Source organism: Halichoeres trimaculatus, unplaced genomic scaffold, assembly GCF_033239565.1.
Source record: "Halichoeres trimaculatus isolate MK-OKI-2021-1 unplaced genomic scaffold, fHalTri1.1 fHalTri1_scaffold_16, whole genome shotgun sequence".
Taxonomy (NCBI): Eukaryota; Metazoa; Chordata; class Actinopteri; order Labriformes; family Labridae; genus Halichoeres; species Halichoeres trimaculatus.
In genome coordinates this window covers 3,027,250-3,049,206 of record NW_027437194.1, presented here as the reverse complement: position 1 = coordinate 3,049,206, position 21,957 = coordinate 3,027,250, and the positions used below count along the sequence as shown (strand labels likewise).

The following is a 21,957-nucleotide window of genomic DNA, read 5'->3' as shown; positions in this document are numbered from 1 at the left end:
GATCATGTTATTTGTGAATAAATAAATAAATAAAAAATAAATAAATACATGCTTGCGCGAAATGCTTTTTAACAAACTCTGTGGAAAAAAAACATTAAAAAAAAGGGTGTAGGCAGAAGCTGAGGCCTATTTTTGCCTTTCCATCACAATTAATTCCATATAATTTTTTTTGTTTTTGTTGTTGTTTGTTCTTTGTTTTTTTTTTGTTTTTTTTTGAGTACCAGTATTTTTTTTTTGCCACAAACTCTGATCACATTACTAATAAATAAACAAACAAATAAACAAATAATCAAATAAATACAAAGATAAATATGCTTGCACAAAACATTTTTTTCACAAACACTTTTGTCACAATCTCTGTCAAAAGGGCGTAGGCTGAAGCTGAGCCTCATTTTTGCCTTTTCTTCACAATAAATTCCATAAAATTACTTAAATACAGAAATAATGAAAAAAAGACAAGATTTAATCCTTATTATTCTTCTTAATCATTTGACATTTTTCATTTTCAATTCAATAAGCTTTGCAAAGAAAACAATGGATATTGGAGCATGTTTATGAAACTACTGAAATGTAATTAAGTTGTAGCAAAAAGAAGTTATTATCTGTGTTAATCTATTACATACATCTGGCATAGGGACTATGGCTTATTTTACATATTTTATGGTCGTTTGATTAAATTTTTGTGTATTTATGAGCATAAACTAAAGCAAACAAGAAAAATATAAAAGTGGCCGAGACAAAAGTGTTTGAAAGCTCTAAACTAGTGTAACCTTGTTTGTGAGGACTCTTTGAATTGGATCTGAAACACGCCCATCCTCTTGTTGACGGATCGTTATGACTAATTCCTCTCGCAGGGGGGCGCTGTTACACTGACTCAGGCCCTCTCTGCCGGAGTCTAGGTTCAAGACACTAACGTGTGTGTGCGTGTGCCTGTGTGGTGTGTGTATCCAGTGAAAATCACCCGGAGACGGACTGGGAGACAGTTTTTGACCGTACCAATGTGTGTAGCCTATAAATATATCGCAGTAAACCCGGCGGAATCATCTCATGGACACAACTGTGTTTGGAAAATGAGGGAATAATCGGAGGAGACACAACGGCGAGGCTCGTCTGTAGCTAACGTTTTGTTGAACTGCGAGTGGGAGCACAGCTGCTGGCTACGAAAATGTCGGGAAAAATAGAGAGCAAGCAAGGTAAGTGCTGCCCGGGTAGATTCAACCACACTGCTCCGACTCGGGAGACTGGATAACGGTATTTCACACACGGGGCACGGATGGATCAAATGTGGGGTGTTCATGGACCAGTTTGTGCGCTAAATGGGGCTCCGGATAACCTGGCGCGGATATTTCCCCCTGTAAATGGTGGTTTAATTGGGCCTTATGGATTGTTCTTTTCTCGGCTATCCAGTTAAAATAAAACGTCACTGATTCAGCTAGCTGGTGTTAGCTAATGTACCCGTAAAAGCACAGGTCCCTTTTGTCCCGTGTCTACTTAATGACTGCAGATAACTGGTTCACGCATTACTGAGACCAAAATATGTCCAACTAAAACAGTAATTCAGTTACACATGTGTATTAAAATGCGGTATCATTCTGTAGCTTGCCTCATACTCCACCGGTGTTTTGTTGAGTTGTGCTGCTCCACCAAAAACTGCTACCGTGGAGCAATTTAACAGCAGCTATCATAACCTGAAATGTATTCCTCTTTTTTTTTTTTTTTTACTTCAGCACCTAAAAATATGCTTTTTTACTCTATAATAAAACTTATATATAAGAATTCAAGAGACGTGTATGTCATAAGACTGATACACCCAATCGATGAACACTCCAAGTACATAGTCCCTTTGTTTTATTTAATTCCCAGATCGATTTTAGTTGTCAGAGTATTTCTGAGGAAGTTACGACATCCTTTTGTAAGATTTCTATCAGATTTCAGGTTAAGTGTATCTGAATATCTGATAAATATTCCCAGTGGTGTCAAGCTCCTAGTTTTGTGGTTGCGCATGCCCAGAACCGCTTAGGACTACATGTCGATAGGAAGCATTTTTCGATGGAACACTGGCATTTTACCATTCACTCAGTACGGCGGCCGTAAATATTCCATGATTGTGTGAATGCATCAGCAGCACTGGGAAAATCTCAGCTTTTCACTCGAGTAGAAACATTTAACACAATAAAATAACTAAGTGTAAGGTGATTTATATCACGTCTTTGCATTATTGTTATCATTTCGCTAAAATTGGTTTGTAACGGCTCGCAGCAATAGCTAAATGTTAGCTTTTCGCCAGCTAGCGCTAGCTACGTTGTTACCTAGAGTTGTGATGCGTTCACGCCCAAGACAGGCGTGTGTATTTCTGTTGTTGACTTCAACGTTGTGCACGTGGCATTTTTGTTGCTTTTTTACCCTTACCGGGCCCACTAGATTTAATTTATCACGGCTCCAGAGATAAGTAAGAGCCCAGCAGAGCCCACTCAGTGTGAGGGGGGACAGGGGAGTCTCATGGAGGAAACTTTACACCCTCCAGCTACACTTGCATCCCATTCCACCAGCTGTCTCCTTGCTTCGCTCCTCATACACTCCTGTCCAGTGATGCCTGCAGTAAACTGACACACACACACTCACACACACACACAAGGGGGAGGGAGTGTCATCCTCTACTAGGTCAGTCGTTCTTCATATGTGAAGTAGTTTACAATTTCTTCATGTCTTGGAGACATGTTATAATTACACCAATACATAAAAATATGAGAGGTGCATTCAATGACAAGTCGTAAGCTGCAGAGTCCTTGGGGAGGCATTGAGAAGTGCATTTTATTTACTCTATTTAACTAGTAATCGGTGTTAATTTTGGTTTTAGTCAACAAAAACTCAAAATATTTCTAGTTTCAGTTGATATTAATTTTATTTTTACCTCTAGTCAAAGTGTCTTCGTTTTAAATTTATTCATAAAGCAGTTCAGACATCGGTTTTAAACCTGTACCAAGTGTTTGAATCCGTAACATGTCTCTCTTTTGACCCTTTTTCTTCAGTGATCTTACATTATTTCACTGAGCAAAATTGTGGCTTCTATTTTTTCGGACCGAGGTCAATTTTTCCAAAGTTTTGCTCGGGACAAGTGCCTATCTGACCAATCAAAATGCTAGCTGTTGACAAGTCACATACCAAACATTCAACATTGATGGTTTTCATGTCCCAGCATCTGGTTCTTTAAGACAAAAGACATAAAAACTACAAATACGATTATAAGATATCATTTGGAGAATAGCTGTAGAAATTGAATATTTTTCGCAATTTCGTGGCGTTTATTTGCGTCGCAGTTGGTGTGCAAAGGCTTTTACTCTTAAGTGAAATACGTCAACATACATTCTTCACAGTGAGATCAAAACATACAGTTTTTCATCAGTGACTTATGTTGAAGGGGAAATATCATGCTGATCCCTGATTTAATACTTACATATAATATAATAAATTTGAAAACAAGACCTTTCACCCCCTGAATTTTCAAAAAATTAGATTTTTTTTTCTGATATCCTAGAACAAGATTTGGTGCCTCTGAAAATAGGCAGATGGCCGCGAGATTTCGACCTTCATGACGACACGAGGATCCTTTCTTTTTATTGGAGTAATCTGATAAAGCAGCTCCTCCTCTGTGATGTCAGTTAGTCACACAACCGCCACCGAGGGATACACCCACCAAGAGCCGACTGACTGAGTGCTGGATGCAGGGACTCTGCTCTGCTGAGCAGCTTGGCTTTACATGGTGAATTAGCAGTTAAAACACTGTAGTTTTAGCAGACGTCGTAATACTTGTGAGACTGCAATATTTGAATGCTTGTTCTGACATGCACTGTGAACCTGGACCACAATAATGCTGCAGTAATAACATAGTGACGAACCGACGATGATGGATAAAACAGACAGAGAAAAGTGAAGGAGCAGGATGGAGCCCTGTTATAGAAATAGTTTATTGGTGAAGTCTGCCTATATTTCCACGTATAAACTATACATGTTACAGTACCGCTTTGACTCACCACACTGAAGAGTCCTGAGATGATCTGTGTCCAGGTGGATTTTCTTCCTCCTGAGCTGCAGAACCGTCCGGGTCTGACTCGGGGTCCAATACAAAAGGACGTATACTACACTCTGCCATTTTATTAGTGCTATCAATGCCTTACGGTGAAGTTTTGGCAAACAGCAAACTCGCTCGGTCTGCTCCATTCAATGTGGCTATTTTGTCAATACTGCCATGCTGCAAAAACCGCCTCCTGGCTCTACCCCCTCCGCCTCTCTGATAGAACTGACCAATCAGAGCACAAAGGGCTGTGACGTTGCGAGGTTACTGGAGGTCATTCTCCAAACGGAGCGTTTCAACAAGATCTTCAGAATGGCCTAAACTGAGGATATTGAGAACACTATTGTGGGGCAATGAAGGAACTAAATGACTTGTACTGAGGGCAGAAATGCTTTACAGGCATCCTAGTCTGGCATAGTGAAAAGGAGAAACTAGCATGATATGTCCCCTTTAACTACACTAACAATTCCATTAACAACGCAGTTTTTCAATCTTGACTCTTTTTTTTTATGTTATCTGTAAAAATAGAGCCGAGGAAAAAAGAGTTGCACAAGAACAAACAATGTTTTTGTTCCTAGATATGACGAATAAAATAAGACCTTCCAAAAAAGGCTTTAAATGACTTGTTATTACAGTAAAACTGAGAGGATAAATGACCTTAAAGGGCTTAAAAAAACAAATAAGAAGTGTGTTTTGATGACAGCTACAGTCTTATCTCCAGTATCTTTCATACATGTGCTCCCCAGGCTCTCATAGCTGTGTTTACTGGGTCATTTACTGACCTGCCCTCTCTGACATGTGCCCATCGATCCCACATTTATACCCAGAGGACACACACACTACGCCGGATGCCAGTGAAATGGAAAGAAAGGGGCAAAGCTGGAGTCTCATGGTAGCCCTGAAAAACTGTGTAACTCCAGTGTCAGCCTGTTAAGCCTCGTCCCCTGAGAGAAGAAGAGTGTGTGTGTGAGGAAGCTGGTTTTCAAAGGGGGACTGTTGTCTATGTGGAGAATACAGTAAAAAAGACCCATTTTAGACCTTGACAGATGGAGATTAATACACTGGTGCCTCGAGGAGCAAATTAAAGGGAAGATTTGGAAAAGACGGAATAAGGTTCCTGTGAAGCAGAAGGGATTCCTGCACACGGATGTAGTCATGGGTTACAGTTGAAAACGTGATAGCATGTTCCCAGAAGCATGGACGTGCTGCTTCTCTGGAGTCACAAGCTGCATCCATAGCTACTGTGTGATGTTGCCTTTTAAGGGTAAACACAGACACACACTGTTGCTTGTTTGGAGTAGCCGCTGCGCCCGCTTGTGTCATGCTCAGTTAGGGTGTCACCTGTAAGAGAAGCTCTGTCTGTTTCAACACCGAACCTAATGCTTTACACACGCGCCCACATGACTTCATCACTCAGGAACTGTAGCACAGCAGCAGCACATTCAGCTCGTGCTGGTGTTGCCCAAAAGGCGACAGGCAGCCAAACAACTAATGCTTACCTCATCCTGAATGAACTGGGTGGAGGAGGCCGGAGTTTAGGATCGTTTTTGTGTTTGTAAATTCAGACTTTGTGAGGAGCGTGTCGGAGAAAAGAGAGCCGAGATTTATTGTAGCTGCTCAACCATTACCCAGTGTTATTCTGTGAACGTAAAGCAGAAAATAACCTAAATAAATATTGTTTGTGTTTGTCTGTTTAATGCTTTTAATGAAGTAATCAGGCGCCTTGGGACATTATCTCTGTTGTCACATCTTATAGTGGAAACAAACCCAAAAGAAGCAAGAGACACAGATGAAGATAAACAACTTTACAGTTCCCTCAAAGTTCTTCCCGTCTTTTGAGTATGGTCTGATTTGTTAATAGGACAGATAATTGCTTTAAAGTGATTCTCCGGGATGGAACAAGTTGGGTCCTATCACAAGGTTTAGAGCAGAAATTACCCCTACAGCAGTGATTTTGTGCAGCAGAAGCCCAGAGCACTCGCACCAAACACCCCCTCCCTGCTCCTCTGCTGGTTTCCTCTGCACTCAGACGGGCCATACTTTACTTGACCAAAAACACAAATACCGAAACACTGAACACCGAAAAAATCTGATATGGGTCTGCATTCACTCTTTATTTAGAGAATTGTCAGCGCGTTACTTTCACACAAAAACACCGCTAAATAAGGCTCTAGTTCTCATCGTGTCTCTTCGTCCTGGCAGACTACCTGTGTTTGTTTATATCTGGCACGCCGCGCGCACGGACTGATACACTAAGCGGCGAGCGCCTCGTAGCCAGCTCTGGCTCTGCAGCGGAGGTAGCGCCGTTTTACGACACGATGAGAACTAGATAAAAAAATCCTATTACTAAACTTATGCTAAATACTATTCTAAGAGAGTTTTACACATCAGTGCAGACTCAAACTGGGAATAGTTCCTATATTTGAGCACATTTAGCAAGTTTACAGCAATTATTCATTATTTCTTTTAAAGTTTACAGTTTGTGGGACCAAGGTATGAGCGGATTAAACAACGAGGAAGTGTGCCTTAGACCGTTCTAAGGCACGACGTGGAGTGGGAACACCACGACGCACAGCGGAGTGGTGTTACTACGCAGAGTGCCTTACAACGGTCTAACGCACCCTTCTGAGTAGTTTAATCCTTACTTAATCTATATATAAGGCGCATCAGATTATATGGCGCACTGTTGGCTTTTGAGAAAACTGAAGGCTTTTAGGTGTGCCTTATAGTGTGAAAAATACGGTACGCATCGTAGGACCTTAGGAACAGAGCGGCTTAACTTTGAAACCTCTATTTCCTTACGTACATTTATTTATTGGCGTCGTAAAGTCGAAATGATGCGAGTCGAGAACCACGTAAGTCGAGAACCTCCTGTATCTTGAAAACAGTTCTGAGTTTTTCCAGTTTAATTACAAAAATTCGTCAATTTTTTTAATCAATTTTTTCTCTTTCTGCCTAATAAGCAATTAAATTTCCTGCATAATTAATGCTACATGTTGTATTCAAGTTGCTTTTGTGATGACATGCTAAAATATATAATTCATAACTAACAGGTCTCATTATTAGGTTTTTAATTGAGGGATCATTTTTTATTATAAAGGAATTTTTACGACCTGTCCGTAAAAATGACGGTCAATTAAAATACCTAGTGCAATGTCTGTCACTCTTCTGAGTATCTTTCTGCAGAAAAAAACACAGATCTCTCTTCTCACTGCTACAGTTTCCTTATTGTCACGTTTTAAAAGTCAAAAATGAAAGAAATTCAAACCATCTAGAAGATAAGGAGCCTAAAAATGACCTGTATTTTTGTCTAAATATCCCAGATTGTGTGTCATCTGATGCTTTTTTGCACGCCGTGCCTGCAGACACATCAAGAAACACGCCTTAACTTCCCCGTCATATTTGCGTACATGCATATTTTTAATTTCTGCTCTTGCAAAACCTCCTTATTTTCCCCACAGTGTGACTCGAGTTGTGACACAACAGTTTTGGCATGCCAGCGCTGGTAACAAAATGTGTGGGAGTAGCACAGCGTTTTAAAATTAGCCTGCAGACTCGTCTCTGACTGGACAGTCAATGGTAGTAGCCAGCTGCAGAGGAACTGATCCATCAGTTCCTTATTTTAGGCTCCTTGCCCCCTCGTACACGCCGCGGGAGTGTGTTTGCCTTTGAAACAGTTGAGCTGCAATGCAAAGAGTTTACTCTGGAGCATTCCTGGAGCTAACACTAAAGTGTAAGTCCGTCTGATGGCTTTGTGTTTGCCAAGTGCTCGCCGCGCCGTGCCGCCTCAGACTTAAATATCATTCTGGAAATATCCACACCAACATGCCTTAGTCACCAAAACTCTGAGCAAGAGCTGAAGCAGCCGGGATTACAAAAGGGATCCCCTGACGATTAGGTCGAGCGCATTGCTGATGAGTGATCCCGCTGTTGCACACAGCCCGCTCTGGGTCTGGGTTTGGCATGCTGCAATTTTGAGGTTTGATGGCAGAAAGCATTTCACCCTCCCTCCTCTTCCCTCTCCCCGCAGAATGAGAGGCTTGCTTTGCACATATAGGTCTAGCTGTGTTGTAATTAGTTTTTTGAATGTGGGCAGTGCATGGGAAAGCAGAAGGAAGGAGGGAATTGAGCAGAGAGACTCAGGCTGAGAAATGGATGGGGTAGACGTTTGGTAACGACCGGAGACGGGTTATCGACGTGCAACAGGAAGGCAATCAGGTTTTTGTAGCGTGCGTACTTCGCAGACGTCCTTCCAGGAGCTAAAGATGGCAGTTAAGATTTGTTTTCAGGGATCTAACATGTAATTCAACACGGGTTGTTTTCATCTTCTGCTCTCGAGACACTTTCCTCAGACGAGCTTCATCCTGTAAGATGATGCTCAACTTTGTTTCTCTGCTGCGTGTTGGCCCACACGCCACACAGCAGGTCATTTATCCACTGACAGCTTCATGCATCAGAGTCGTAACCTCTTTACCACCTCTTTTTGCATGAAAAATAATCTTCAATTCGATTGTCTTGCCTTCTCCTGGTGCTATTTGTGGCTCGCAGCCTGCCTGACTCAGGACAGGATGATCACGCGGTCAGGAGTTGTGACTAACTCTCAGCAGTGTTTTTGAGTGATATCTGTGAAAATGCCAGCCTGACCAGCAAGTTTCTGGAGTACAAGACGTGTGAGAGTCAGACAAACGCTCCTGGATCTATCTGAGTGGACTCTGGGTTTCTTTTTGGATGGGAAATATCAGCTGGAGGAGCCAGGCCTCTTCAGAGGACACTGACTCCTCTCTGCAAGGAGATCAGGATGAGGACGCAGGTAAAGACACAAACATATGCACAGTTGTCTCCTTTTTCGTTACTTATTATTTCAGACTTTTAATGCCTTTAATTCGAGGGGAAAAGTCGGTGGATAGAGACGCGGGAAACAGGCCACAGGCTGGATGTAACCCTGGCCACCCGCTCGAGGGCAAACCTCATGGGACACGACCTAGACCGATACGCCATCTGCGCCCTGACCGTGCCTATTTCTGAACGTTTCAGTGCAGCATCCATGTTCATATGTCAGAGTTAGCCAAAAGGTTAATTTTCACGCCATGGCAGGTCATAGCAGAGTTCATAACAACAAAAAGAGACGAATAAACTGATAAAAACAAAACATCATGGCACCATAAAAGGAAAGAGGCCTAGTGACATCATACTTTAAGAGTTCGAGTACGAACAAAGTCCTATTTTCATTTTTTAAGACATTTTTTATTTTGAAAGAAAAGTTCATTGAAACTTGAAAAACAGAAGAAACAATTAATTATTTATTAATTAATAATGCTTAAAAACTTTTTTTTCAACACTGTGAGGTGGATACATCCTGTATACCAGGGGTGGCCAACCTGTGGCTCACAAGCCGCATGTGGTTCTTTGCCTTTCGGCGTGTGGCCCTTCGATCCATTTATAAAAAAATATATATAGTTATGAGTAGTGGTGTGCCAGTCAATCTAAACTTTAAATATATATGGATGCCAACGTTGGGATCAGTTGGGATTGATACTTAAGTTTCAGTTTCTCTTCTCTAGTACGAATTTAAACACCCCTGCTGTATACCTTTAAGGCTGGTTACCACATGCAGGCAATCCTTGAGTTACGAACGATTTCCGTTCCTACGGCATGTTGTAACCCAAAATTCCACACAAGTCAGATTTTTACCCTAAATGCCCCCTAAATCTCTAAATAACTATCCAAATACATGTTTTATACATCATATTCATGTAAAAAACATTACAGACAATTAAAATAGACTAGGGATGTCCCAATCCCTAGTATCGGATTGGTCCAATTTTGCCATTTTTTAAAGTATTGTTGATCGGACATGCTATCAGATCCACTCAACCTATCATTCATGTTAGCCGTCATAAAGCAAAAATTGCTGCCAAACACCTACTCCTCAGAAAAACCGAGACAGAATTTAGCAACCAAACCGGTCATTGTCCCATCTTTTTGCATCATGTTAAGACATGTTTCAAGCTTCATATGTGATACATTCAGGTACCCTCGGAAACTTGAGTATCTGGCTATTACCCAAGAGTTTTCAGTGCTTGGGTTGGACAAATGGCTTGTAAATGCCAGTCATTTAAAAATAAGTGGTATTTTGACCCCGCCGACGGGCTTCAAAACTAGCTGGACTAAGTTAAATGGACTTAATGAGCTTTAAGTATTATTTTTTACTATTCATTATTTTTAATACACATAACAAAAAACTGTGCTACTTCAGTTTCTCACTTCTTCAGCAAAGTTTATCTCCAAACCCAAAAATTGGAGCGGGACTTGGTATCAGCCGATACTCAATATTAAATAATCTGGATCAGGAAAAATAGACATTTCAATTTAAACAGACAATCTACACTTTGACGCGACTAGAGACAAAGTGGACGATGCTGATGACCGCGTAGCACCGAGTAGCTGCGTATTCATACGCACTACATGACAAAAACTAGTACAAACATAGTGGCGTAACTTCAAAACCTTCTCTATTTTCTTACGTACATATATTTATTGGTGTGGTAAAGTTGAAACGATGTTAGTTGAGAACCACGTAAGTTGAGGACCTCCTCTATTTCACACGTAGGTCATTTACACGTCAGGTCAGATGGTGACGAAAAACTGGTCGTAAAAAGAAACAAAAGTTAACACAAACTTTCTACTTCATTTCACTTCATTTCAGCAAATCACAGCCCACAGTGTTGTCATAAAAATAATAAAATCCCGAAATATGAAAGTCCTTCCCTTCACCTGTTTTTCAGTGAGTCACAGTGCATTTTATCGGTCACCTGACTTGAAATGGTGACACCATCTGAAGCGACCTAAACGTTGAATTCAGCCTTTAAGGAATCACGTAGATGTTGTGTTCAGTCTGAATGGGTTAAAGTATGTCAAATTGATCAAGTTAACGTATTAAATTTGTAAAAAACAAGCAGCAACCTCTAGTCCTGACAAGTTCATTGAGTGTCCACTAGAGGTTGGGTCTGAAATCACCTTAATCCATGTACATACCAATTGTAAAACTGATTTTTATGTCAAAAATTAACATATTTACAGTATGGTAATTTTTAAGGACTCAGCAGTCTCTTAACGTGTGTCAGTGTCTGTGTCTGCCTCAAGCCCCCTCTTCAGCCTGGATGCTGGTGTGTTGGTTTTATCTAGATGTTTCTGGGCGGAGAGTAGTCGTAGTTACCTCAGCCAATCACAGTGCACCCAGTGGGCAAGTTACTTTGCGTGTTGGTGAGAGGGAGTGGTAGAAGCTATCCTGAGTAGCTATGATAGCGGACGTAGCATAGCAGAAGAAACACACAAAACTCGGCTCAACTTTCACTTGCTTTTGGGAATCTGGAGAGCAGCAGGGGTAGATACCTGTGGTTTGCTTGTGCTCGCATGCTAAGTCAGGTGCATGGCTCTCGAGTCTCTCCCAGGGAGAAGCGTGATGCTACAGGTGGTAGAAGGAGCTCAGTTTAAGTTAGTGTTTACTGTCAAGTAACCAAAATTCTTGCAGACTCTTTCAATTTTATAAAGTTTAGTTATTTTTTTTTTTCATTCATGGTAGAAAATTAAAAACTATACTAAAGAAACTTGAGACTTTCCAACACAAGCCAAAAAGCACACGTTCAAACTTTCTGGAGTCACTTGTTTCTGTAGTTTTATTCACGCTGTGAATGTTTCCAGCTTCTCTTGTGCGGCACAAACGCACGTTAGCATTGTGTTTTTGGAATGTGTGCTCCTCCGTCTGAGGCGGCTGCCAGTTTTGGAGCTTTAATGTAAAACCGTCCTGCTGGCAGAATGAAATGCAGGGGACATTCCTCGCTGTGCTTTTTGTGTCGTGTGGCTTTATGGAAGGTGCTCATTTGCTCCGTTGAAGCTTTGGGTGGACCCAGCCCGAGGACGCTGCACTCCAAGCTGCCTCTCCGCCTTATCACCCCCCAGAGCCTGCAGACAGACTGCACATCCATCTGATGCTGGCTCACCAAGGTGTTGTTGTGTTAACTCAGTTTTATATTATCAAATTTGGTTTGTTACGTGGCGGAGCTTCTTTAATCCCACCTGCCTGCCTCGCCTCATCTCTGCAGCTTAGCCTGATTGTTGACCCACATGTTGGAGTTAATTCTGTGTGATGTATGAGTGTTTTTACTCAGTTTGTGCCTCGTCGGTTAAGCCGTGTGAACACATCCACCCTGGTGAGCCCGTAGCACATGTAGGCTCCATAATTAAGGTAGTTGAGTCCATCATTGTGTAATTACACAGCACTGAGTGCCATAACATCTTGTTTTGAAAACACACAGTCTGCAGCGTGTTTGGACTAATAAATCTGAGCGCTGCGCTCCAGTGCAGCGTTTAAGTCAAGTGTTTGTGAGTTGATGTGCGTCGTCTTCTTGCTTCTCACTCAGACTGAGGCAGACTGCATGATGGGACGGATGACACAGTCTCAAGGTTTGATTCACAGTGTAACGAAGAGGATGATTCCCCTCTTTAAACTTAAAAAGCAGAATCAGCTGATTCTAATCTGGAGCAGATTCACAAAGGATGCAGCTGTCCTGAGTGATGTTTCCTCATTTTCAGCCCAATCAAACTGTGCCGTGTCCAGATTAACACAAACTGGTATTGGTTTGGCACAATAATCATACGTACCCCACATACCCTCTACTCCCTACAAAGGACGGGCATTTCAAGCTAAAATACGACTCCATAGTCACTGGCATTATTCGGCGATTTGTCGATGACAGCCTGTTCTATTTTAACTCAGTCAATATATCAATATATCAGTATCAATATTTGTATCAGCTGATATTTACTCATTAGCTGCCAGCCAGTTTCAGAGCATCTTGAACGATCTTTAAAGACCCAAATAGTCTTTTTTTTCTATGACCATGTAAACACTAAAACTACCTAAGCAGAGTGAACCCTCTTCTTTTATGTCTCTTTTCCTGTTCTTGATCCAAAAAACAGACAGAACATACTTTTTCGATTACGTTTAACCCCGGGCACTCCAACCTTTGGTCCTTTCCATAGTCGTCTTTTCTCAATGTAGCTGTCTTTGAGCGCCCCCATTTGGCGCTTTTATTTCTATTTACTTTGCAGACCAAAAGCCTCAGTAAGAGCGGATTGTCAAAGAACAAGGCTCCGCTGCACCTCCCCTTCTTCTTCTTCGTCGCCACTATTTTCAAACAAATGCAACATATCAGCTCGTTGGTGTTCATGAGCTCACACTTTGTTCATTCTGATAAAAAACGAAATATTCCCACACTGGGACTGTGGCAGGCGGCTTAAGAACCGTATCTTTGGTGCCATCACCCATATTAGCGTGTGTTTCCTCCTTACCCCTCAGGACGCTCGCTTCAGCTCTCTCCGGGTTTTCAAAAAAGAAGCAGAAACAAACTTTTATGTTCATTTTGTATACGTTTCTTTGATGTTAGCAACTATGCTATGAAGCTTACGTAATGTTTTCTTTTGCTAACTGATGCATTCACCATTCTTTTTCTTCTACTGTTATGTAACACATTTTTCAAACAGCTCTAGGGCGTGCTACTGCCACCATCTGGCAGGAATAGGGCATTACAACTAGGTATCAATAGGAATGTAAAATCAAACAGTATCATATTTTCCATGCTGGACATAAACACAGCATTGCAAGTCCATATATGGAGAAATAGACATGTTACATTAAAAAACTTTGATTTTTTTTTTAAACTATGGATATCACTTGCCAGGTTATTTTTGATTAAATAATATTATGATTTGTGTTCAGTGATGTTTTCTTTCACGTCTTGTTGGTAAAATTTTGTCTGACTTCATGCATGAGCTTCCTAAAAAAAAAAAAAAGAGCAGCAATCATCACAGAGCTCTCTTATGCACAACCTGCAATATCACGCCTCCTTAACTGCAGCAGCCCAGCTTATCTCATGACCATGAAGTGCACTTGCTGCTGACCACAATACAATACAGACACTGTAATGACCAGCACTAAAAGATGAAAAATTACTCGTCCTTGTGCCGTTTTCTAAGCAGTCAGAATGAAATGAAAAGCAGCAGGGAGACATGAAAACTGTCTCAACAGCCGATTCTGAAAAAAAAGGATCTTCTATCATTTCCTACTGTGTGTGTGTCCAATCACTCAGACCCCAGGGTGGCATGGCCGGGTCAGGGAGCTGGCACACAATGAAGGGGATGTCCCAAAGTCGCTGCCAGTTTCCGTCGCCGGTCTAAATCAGGCCTGGGGAGAGAAGCTTGTAAATGAGCTGTTGTCGAGGCAGATGTGGGCGTGTGAGTGTGCATGCTTGTCTGAGGTACATAAATAAATCTGAATCACTGGTTTGATATCACTTTATCGTACCTCGACTTGACATGCTTTGATACACTCACAGATTTCACTCTGTCTGTGGTTACGGGCCCTTAGCCCTGCATCTGCCTCCGTTGACCCACTTCCTCTTGGATGTTCCTCTACATCCTGAATGAGAGAGTGTGCTTTTAAAATGGCAATAAAACATAGAACAATGGGGTTTTATGAGCCTCTAGGAAACTGTTTAACACACGGATAGTGTAAAGTAAGTGCATGTAGTCCAGACAGTTTCAGGGTTCAGTTCAGCTCACGTTCTGTTTTTCTACTGAGTAAATCTGATTATTAGTAGTCAAGAAAACCGATAACTGACGCTGGGAGTCGATATTCATTTACGGTAAAAGTGAAAATACTTCAGTTTAATCTGGATCACTGATGTCTTCATGAAATGGTAGTTACATGTTTTGGTCCAAAAAGCCAATAAATCAAGCACAGCAGCATTGTTTCCAGGCTCTCATAGCCCCTCTGTTCAGAACGCTCTGATTTAGTGGGCGTGGCCTCCATATGTAAATGAGCCACCGCTGATACCGCCCCGCTCTTCCACGTCACTGAGAGCGGTGCCACGAGCTCCGAGTGCACAATGTTTAGAAAACAGAGAAGCTCGTTTACCGTAAAATCATAGGCTAAAACAACAGGCTAACCGCAGCTAAAGTTAGCATCCTGAAGCTAACACAGAGACATGGGGGACTCTGAGGAAAAGCTCTTCCATCTGCTCCACAGCACACAGCATTTAAAATACTCACATTTCCAGGGTCCCAGGTTTGTTGGAGGATGGTTGGTAATGCGCCTGGATTCAGGACCAGTCTATTGGCTAGCCCTCTGTTGGACTGTCCAAAGTTGGAAAAGCAGTCGGCTGTGAAGTGACTAGCACACACATGCTCAGTTTTTTCTGAGTGTAGCTGGAACATTTCCTGATAAATGAACTCTAGACACTTAGTCTGTCTTCTTCTGAGATGGGAAGCTTGAGCATGGAACTGTGTGGCTGTTTACAGCCAAAAACAGAGCAGTGATGGCTCTTCAACTTTGGCATTGGAGAAATTTCTCTCCAGCAGCAGGGAGGGGGGTGCGGGGGTATCTGCTCCGGTGAACCAATCAGGTCAGACTTGCTCCTCATTGTCAAAAAAGGGAATCGCTGATGTCGGCAAATCCCCAAAATCCAAACAGCTCGGTTTAGGTCAGGATTTTACATTCGCAAGAACTACTAAGAACATGTTTGGTCATTAAATATCACATTTTGTGGGCTGTGAGGAAAGCCAAAGACCCACAAATTTCACTAAAAGAAAAGTGTCCGTCTCCTCTGTATTCCTTTCAGTCTCCATCTGTAGCAGCTCTTCTTCTGTGTACTCCGGTTCATGCAGGTATCCTTTTGGTTCCAAAGTGAATGAAACTTCATCGTGTACAGTACAAACAAAAGAATTACAATACTTGATCAAACTTACACGAGGCTAAAACCAGCGCTCGAAGCATAGCTTGTTTACATTCCCTACAGCTGGAAGGAGGGGGGACGGAGCACACTAGCGCTGCGCGTAAGGACACATGACCCAGTTAGGTCCAGATAAATGTTTATATTTCCGAAGACTTAATGCACTTAAAAAATATTTTATGTAGTGCACTCTTAAACTGTGGTATTACTTTTTGATATTAGTTCTTGTAGGCAGAGAAAATAGCCTTTGAATTTGGTACCGTCTGTCCCTGTTAGCGTCTATTTCCTCGTCACCATCAATTAAAGTTTGTGTCTTACTGAGGGAGAGGAGACGACTTTCTACTGTATCTAATGTCCTTAGTGGTCACATAGAGCTCATACAACCCCACTTAAAAAAAACTGAACCATCCCTTTAACACGTTTAATATTTTTAAAATAAATTTAATGAATAAATAAATTAAATTCATTTCTTATACATTTTTGTAACACATTTAATGTTTTTTAAAAATATATTTGATAAATAAATTAATTAAATTCATTACTTCTTATAATATTTTTTAACACGTTTAATATTTTTTTAAATAGTTTTAATGAATAAATGAAATTAAATTCATTTCTTATAAATTTTTGTAACACATTAAATGTTTTTTAAATATATTTGATAAATAAATTAATTAAATAAATTTCTTCTTATTAATAATTTTTAACACGTTTAATGTTTTTGAAATAGTTTCAATGAATAAATAGATTAAATTCATTTCTTATAAAAAAATTTCACACATTTTAGGTTTTTAAATGTATTTAATGAACAAATTAATTAAATGAATTTCTTTTTATGAAATAATATTTTACACATTTAATATTTTTTTTTTATCTGCATTGTCTAGATCAGAATCCTGTCGTTCTATGCTGTTCTACAAAACTGAGGCCTGTGCTTATTTAGATCTAGGTAGTAGTTCTTTTTTCTGCACTACTGCTCAAACACAGCTAAGGTTTGGCATTTCAGTTGTACAATCATGAAAAAGATGATATCTTTTATCCTTAAGCCTTCAGAGATCTTATTTTGTAGTGTTTTTACAAAGCCCCAAAACAAAAAGATCCCCAACAACTGAGCTCACGCCGTCCCGCTTTCTTTCACATCATGTTCCTCCCCGCTGCACGTCCTGCTCCAACATGTGGAAAAAATGTCAAACCACAAGAGAAACTTAGAAACTGTTTTATGTGACCTTTTACAGAAATATGTGTCATCACAGTACACTCATTGTTTTCCTCTAACACTATATTTAGCAGCGCTCCAAACCACAGATGTAAAAAAAGAAATTAACTTCACGGACTTTCAGTCCCTGAATGGGGAAGGGGAGAGCACGTGAAATGACGTGTAAGGCGAGGATTAAACGGTCATTGCGCTTTTTATGAGACTGATATTTTAGAAGTGTTTGAAAAAAAACACTCAAGTTATTCATCAAGGACGTATTTTTAACACAAAATCTATTTTTAAGAAGCTGTTACAATCTGAAAAGTAAAGACTTCAGTTAAGCCACATTGCATCTGACCCGTGATGGGATGTTTTATTTGTAATCCATCTGTCAGCCTTGTCCGTTTCAATGTGTGCGTGAAAAATGCGTGGAGAGGACGACAAGCAGGCCGCTGTACGGACAAGACGGGCTTTGTGCGGCGCTCCGCAGCGGGTAGAGTGGTACCACTCCTCGCTGCTTGAGGCCATTTACTCACAAGATCGCTGTTGCTTCTGCTCCCCTCTCTGTGTGTCTGTCTGTGTCTTGTACTCAGGCAGTGAAGTGATTGGCTCTCTGGTGGCTGTTTGTCTGTGTGTAGGATCACTCTCCTGTCTCGAGTGCTTTATAGAGCCTGTCTGCTTCTCGCAGCTGCTGTTCTCCCAGAATTCATCTCAGTAGATCAGAGCGTTTTCTAGCTGTCGCAGTGTCTCTGTTCTGCTGCTGCCTGATGTTACAGATACCGACAAACCAGGTATTTATAGCACTTTGTGCTTCTTCTTCGGTTTCACCCAAAGGTGAGCCTGCTGCCTGCCAGTTGGTTTCCTCTTACTGTGCTGAACGGCTCAGAAATAGAGCTTTAAACAGAGGCAAGAAAACAGGAGAAACAGCAGGATTGAAGGATCCGGCTGATTTTAGCCTCTTTGTGCTCAGCGTTTTTTATGCACTGTGCTGTTCGACCTTGGAAGTTAAGATGAAGTCCAGAAAAGAGGGAGTGTCTCTCCCAGAAGGAGACAAGGGACAGGAAATAGTGCCAATGGCCTTGGCGTCAGGGGGGAAGGAACAGGAGTGGTACCCAGGATGGTGTATGTGTGTGATTTCCCGCCTTTAACCCTCTACCACTAATGTACTTGCACAGTATTCAAGTATTACAGCGGGAATGTGTGCGACGAACCGTGTCCGGCCTTACGACTTCTGTCACGTCTGCCGACTTGTCCCTGGTGCCGTGCTGACTCGGCTGTGTAGACAGAGTTTTGAATCTGAACCCCAAAATTCCTCAACTCATGTTTGTCTACATAAAAACTAAGGCTGGGTATTGTTTAAAACCTTTTGATTGGATCCAATTTTGATTCTTGAAGTTGTGATTTGATATTGATTCAATTTGATTTTGATTTAAATGGTTTAAACATCTAATGTGGTATGTCAACTCACGTTTTTGAGCAATAAAACGACCCAAACGTCAGACTTAAAGGTTGAAAAAGATGGCTTTACATTGCTGCTGGTTGCTTGGGTTGCCATTTTGTTGTTGTTTGGTCCAATGCAGCCTCAATTCATACAGCAGGAATAACACACACAGCGCCCTCCACTGGCCTGGAGGAATTGATTCAGAGGATTTGCTGAATCCATATTGAAATACAGTAAACTGTACATGACCTGGTTTTAACTTTACAAAGTGATGATAGGGAGCTACCTAACGTAAACCTGTTTAGCAGCTACTAAAGAAGTGGTTGGTTTGGTAATCTCTTAAAGTAAAGGCTGTATTTTAAAAGACAACTGACATAAATACCAAAAGACCTTTGGAAGGTATATCTATGAGTGAAGGGGTTCTGCAAAACTTAGGGATCTGTGTCCCCAGATTACATTTGTTGAAGGTCCCGTGTAAGCTATATAGTAGGGCTGGGACAATATGCTTTTCTCACAATTCGATTGTTTTACAATTTTTGGAGGGCTGGTTCAATTTAGTTTGCTTTTTAACACCAGAAAAAGTGAAAAAGTTAAATGACAATAATGATATCTACAAACTATGTCAGAAGCCATATTTTGCCCAAGAAATGTACAGAGATCTGACATCTCAACTGTTTTCAAATCAAGCTTTTATACAAAGACTAAAATAAAGGGTACCTAGACCAGGGGTGCACAGATCACAATTTTGGGCTGATTTCCAATCACTGATCTTTAAAAAAGCCTGACCTGCTGATACCGATTTGGGCCAATACTGATTTTCATTTTCTATTGTTTATAACTGACAACATATACCTTTAATGTTCCAATCTTACTTTATTGAAAACCATTGAAAAAATTCCTGTGAAACAACAAAATCTTTAAGTTTTAACTTAAACAACCAATAAAGTGTCCTGAGTTTTAGGTCTCAGAGCAAAAAGCAACAATGGCTGTCTGTCAGACCTTCCCGGAGGTATATAAGATCAGATTTATATGTAGGGATGGGCCGATCACTGATCCTTGATCACCGATCACTGATCTCCCAAAATTAAGGAAATCGCACGGATCGATCTGTGCATATCTAACCTATACTTTTTTTTAAAATCAAGGTCCATTTCATTTGATTGACTTAATTAGATGTCTATCTAAGGAACCTAGACCCCTACTAAAGATACGTAGACTTTATACCAAAGTGTGTGAATTTATGACCCAACTACCCAGACTTCTACCTAACTATCTAGACATTTTACCTTGGTACCTTTCCTCTGACTTGTGTGTCTAGATCAAGCTGCAACCTCCGGTCTAAGAATACGAGACAATGCTGAAGTGCTAAAATCTGCTGTTTCTCGAGTGTCCACTAGAGGCTGGCTCCAGAAGTACCAGATGTCACATACACACCAAGCCAAAAAACGCTGTTTTCAAAGCAGAAATTAACCTATTTACAGCCCAGTTCAAAAAACATCTCCTGTCTGAGTCGATAATTTCACCATCGGCACAAACTGTACAGGGGGTTATTTTTTTTTAAACTCGGCCGTTCAGAGGGTATAAAGATCTCAAGCTCGCCCAATCAGAGGCACAAGCTCAGGGTCATGTGACCAACAGGTGCCCTATAGTTGTATGCAAAGCCCCTGCCACTACCAATATGGCTGCGATAGCTGATCTGCTTCGTTTTCCGTTTCAGAAACAGACGGGTGACATATCTTAAGTACCCGGATCCTTGAATGAGGTACCAAGATGTTTTGTACGATAACATTGGTTTATACTTAGGTTTTTCATTGAGATACCAAGACGTTTTTTCTACCTAGGTACCTTTTCTATTCGAGGTACCTAGATCCTAAATGAAAGTGCCACACATCTAAACATTTAAATGAGCTGCCTAGACCTTTGAAGAAGGTATCTAGACCTTTGTTCAAGGTTCCTTTTCTTTGACTGAGGTACCTAGACCTATTTTGGTGTAGATACCAAGATTTTTTTACTTGGTTGATTTGAGAAATTGCCCAAAAAACAAGTCTTGAAGCTCTGGTCTTGTTTGAACATGCTTATAATGTGAAAATGTGAAACTAGCAGAGAGAAGTCAAGTGATCCCAAGTTAATTACATTTCACACAAAGCCTCTAAGAGACTCAAATGTGCATCTTCTTAAGCTTTTTTATCTGGACATCCCCAAATTTTTTAGCATGTTACTGCTGTGACTCACCCTGACCTTTTCTATGTCGCTGTTTACCAAAGCCTTCCTGTCGCTGGGCCAAACTGTGTGCAGCCTTCTTGTTTTATAACTGGGGCATCCAAAGCTCGCCTGTAGACCATGTTGCATTAGTTGTCAATTCTGTTGAAAACCAGACCCTGCGGCCTCTTTGCTGCAACCTTTCTCTGCTCGTGGTTGAATAGTTTACAGGAACTCTTTGTGTTCTCATTTGTCTCTTGTCTGGGACCGTGGATGTGCTCTATGTGTGTTAGCCTGTTGTACATGGGACAATTGAGTGACCTGGACCTCGGGGCTCGCTCCATAGCTCTCAGTACAACCAAACCGATCCGCTGTGCCAAGTGCCCCCATTAACTTGTTCCATTAGCTCGTCTGGTGCCCACTGAAAGACCCCATCAGGACAGGAAAGAGGAGATTATTCAAATAGCTGCATTAATTTAAAGGCCAGAGTCGATATTTCATGGAAGATTCTTCATAAATCGCAATTAATTTAGTCACAGTGACACGCAGACATGCTAACATGAAAGGGAGGGCGTGAAAGGGTAGAAGAGGAGAAAATGAATGAGTAATAATAAAAGGAGAGGGGGAGGGGATTAATATAGCAAGCGAGCCACCAGCATCGTCCCAAGGGCATAGCTGGAGAAACACTTTTTTCATTATGTGAAAATGTGGACAAACAATGGTGTCATCACAGTACAGGAGGAGCTGAGGGGTGAACAAACAGCAGAGAGGAGCGCAGACGAACGGACGAACAGACGCTGGTCAGAGGGAGTTAAACACAGGACACATGGAGGCTCGATACGTGTAAATGTTTATGCCTCCACACAATACACAGGCCTGATGGTCCCACCCTCTTCCGAAACAACACCGTCCAGTCTCCTGGCCTACATTTGGGCACACAGGATTAAAAAAAAAAAGCACTCATGTGATTGAGACGACATCAAACATTTCCACAGGAAGTTTTTCATTAATAAACCAAAGCCAGAAAAGTTCTTGGAAAGCTTCACTCTGGATTAATCCTGTGATAGTATTAAAATTTAACTCGCTAAGAGGGACAAAACTTTCCTTCATGGGCTTTGAGAACAGCCTCAGCTGGTGAAATCAGTTTCCTCTGTGGGAAATACAAGAAGTCATCGGGTTTATCTGTGTAGCTCAATGAAAGCTCAGTTTAGATGTTAAAACAGCTGAATATTATTCTATGCTTTAACAGTTAGGTGTTACA

General features: G+C 41.1%; 1 protein-coding gene across 5 annotated transcripts in view; it reads left to right on the top strand.

Annotated features, from left to right (window-relative positions):
* Positions 1 to 834: 834 nt before the first annotated feature.
* Positions 835 to 21,957, top strand: part of rapgef1b (Rap guanine nucleotide exchange factor (GEF) 1b) — a 74,434-nt gene continuing 53,311 nt past the window's right edge. For 3 of the 5 annotated variants that reach the window (XM_074690096.1, XM_074690095.1, XM_074690094.1), the window contains exon 1: positions 836 to 1,193. In XM_074690096.1, the coding sequence (XP_074546197.1) occupies positions 1,166 to 1,193 (28 nt within the window). In that variant the 5' untranslated portion in view covers positions 836 to 1,165. Of the gene's footprint in view, positions 1,194 to 21,957 lie in introns of all 5 variants that reach the window. The other 2 variants (XM_074690093.1, XM_074690092.1) reach the window with 1 other exon arrangement.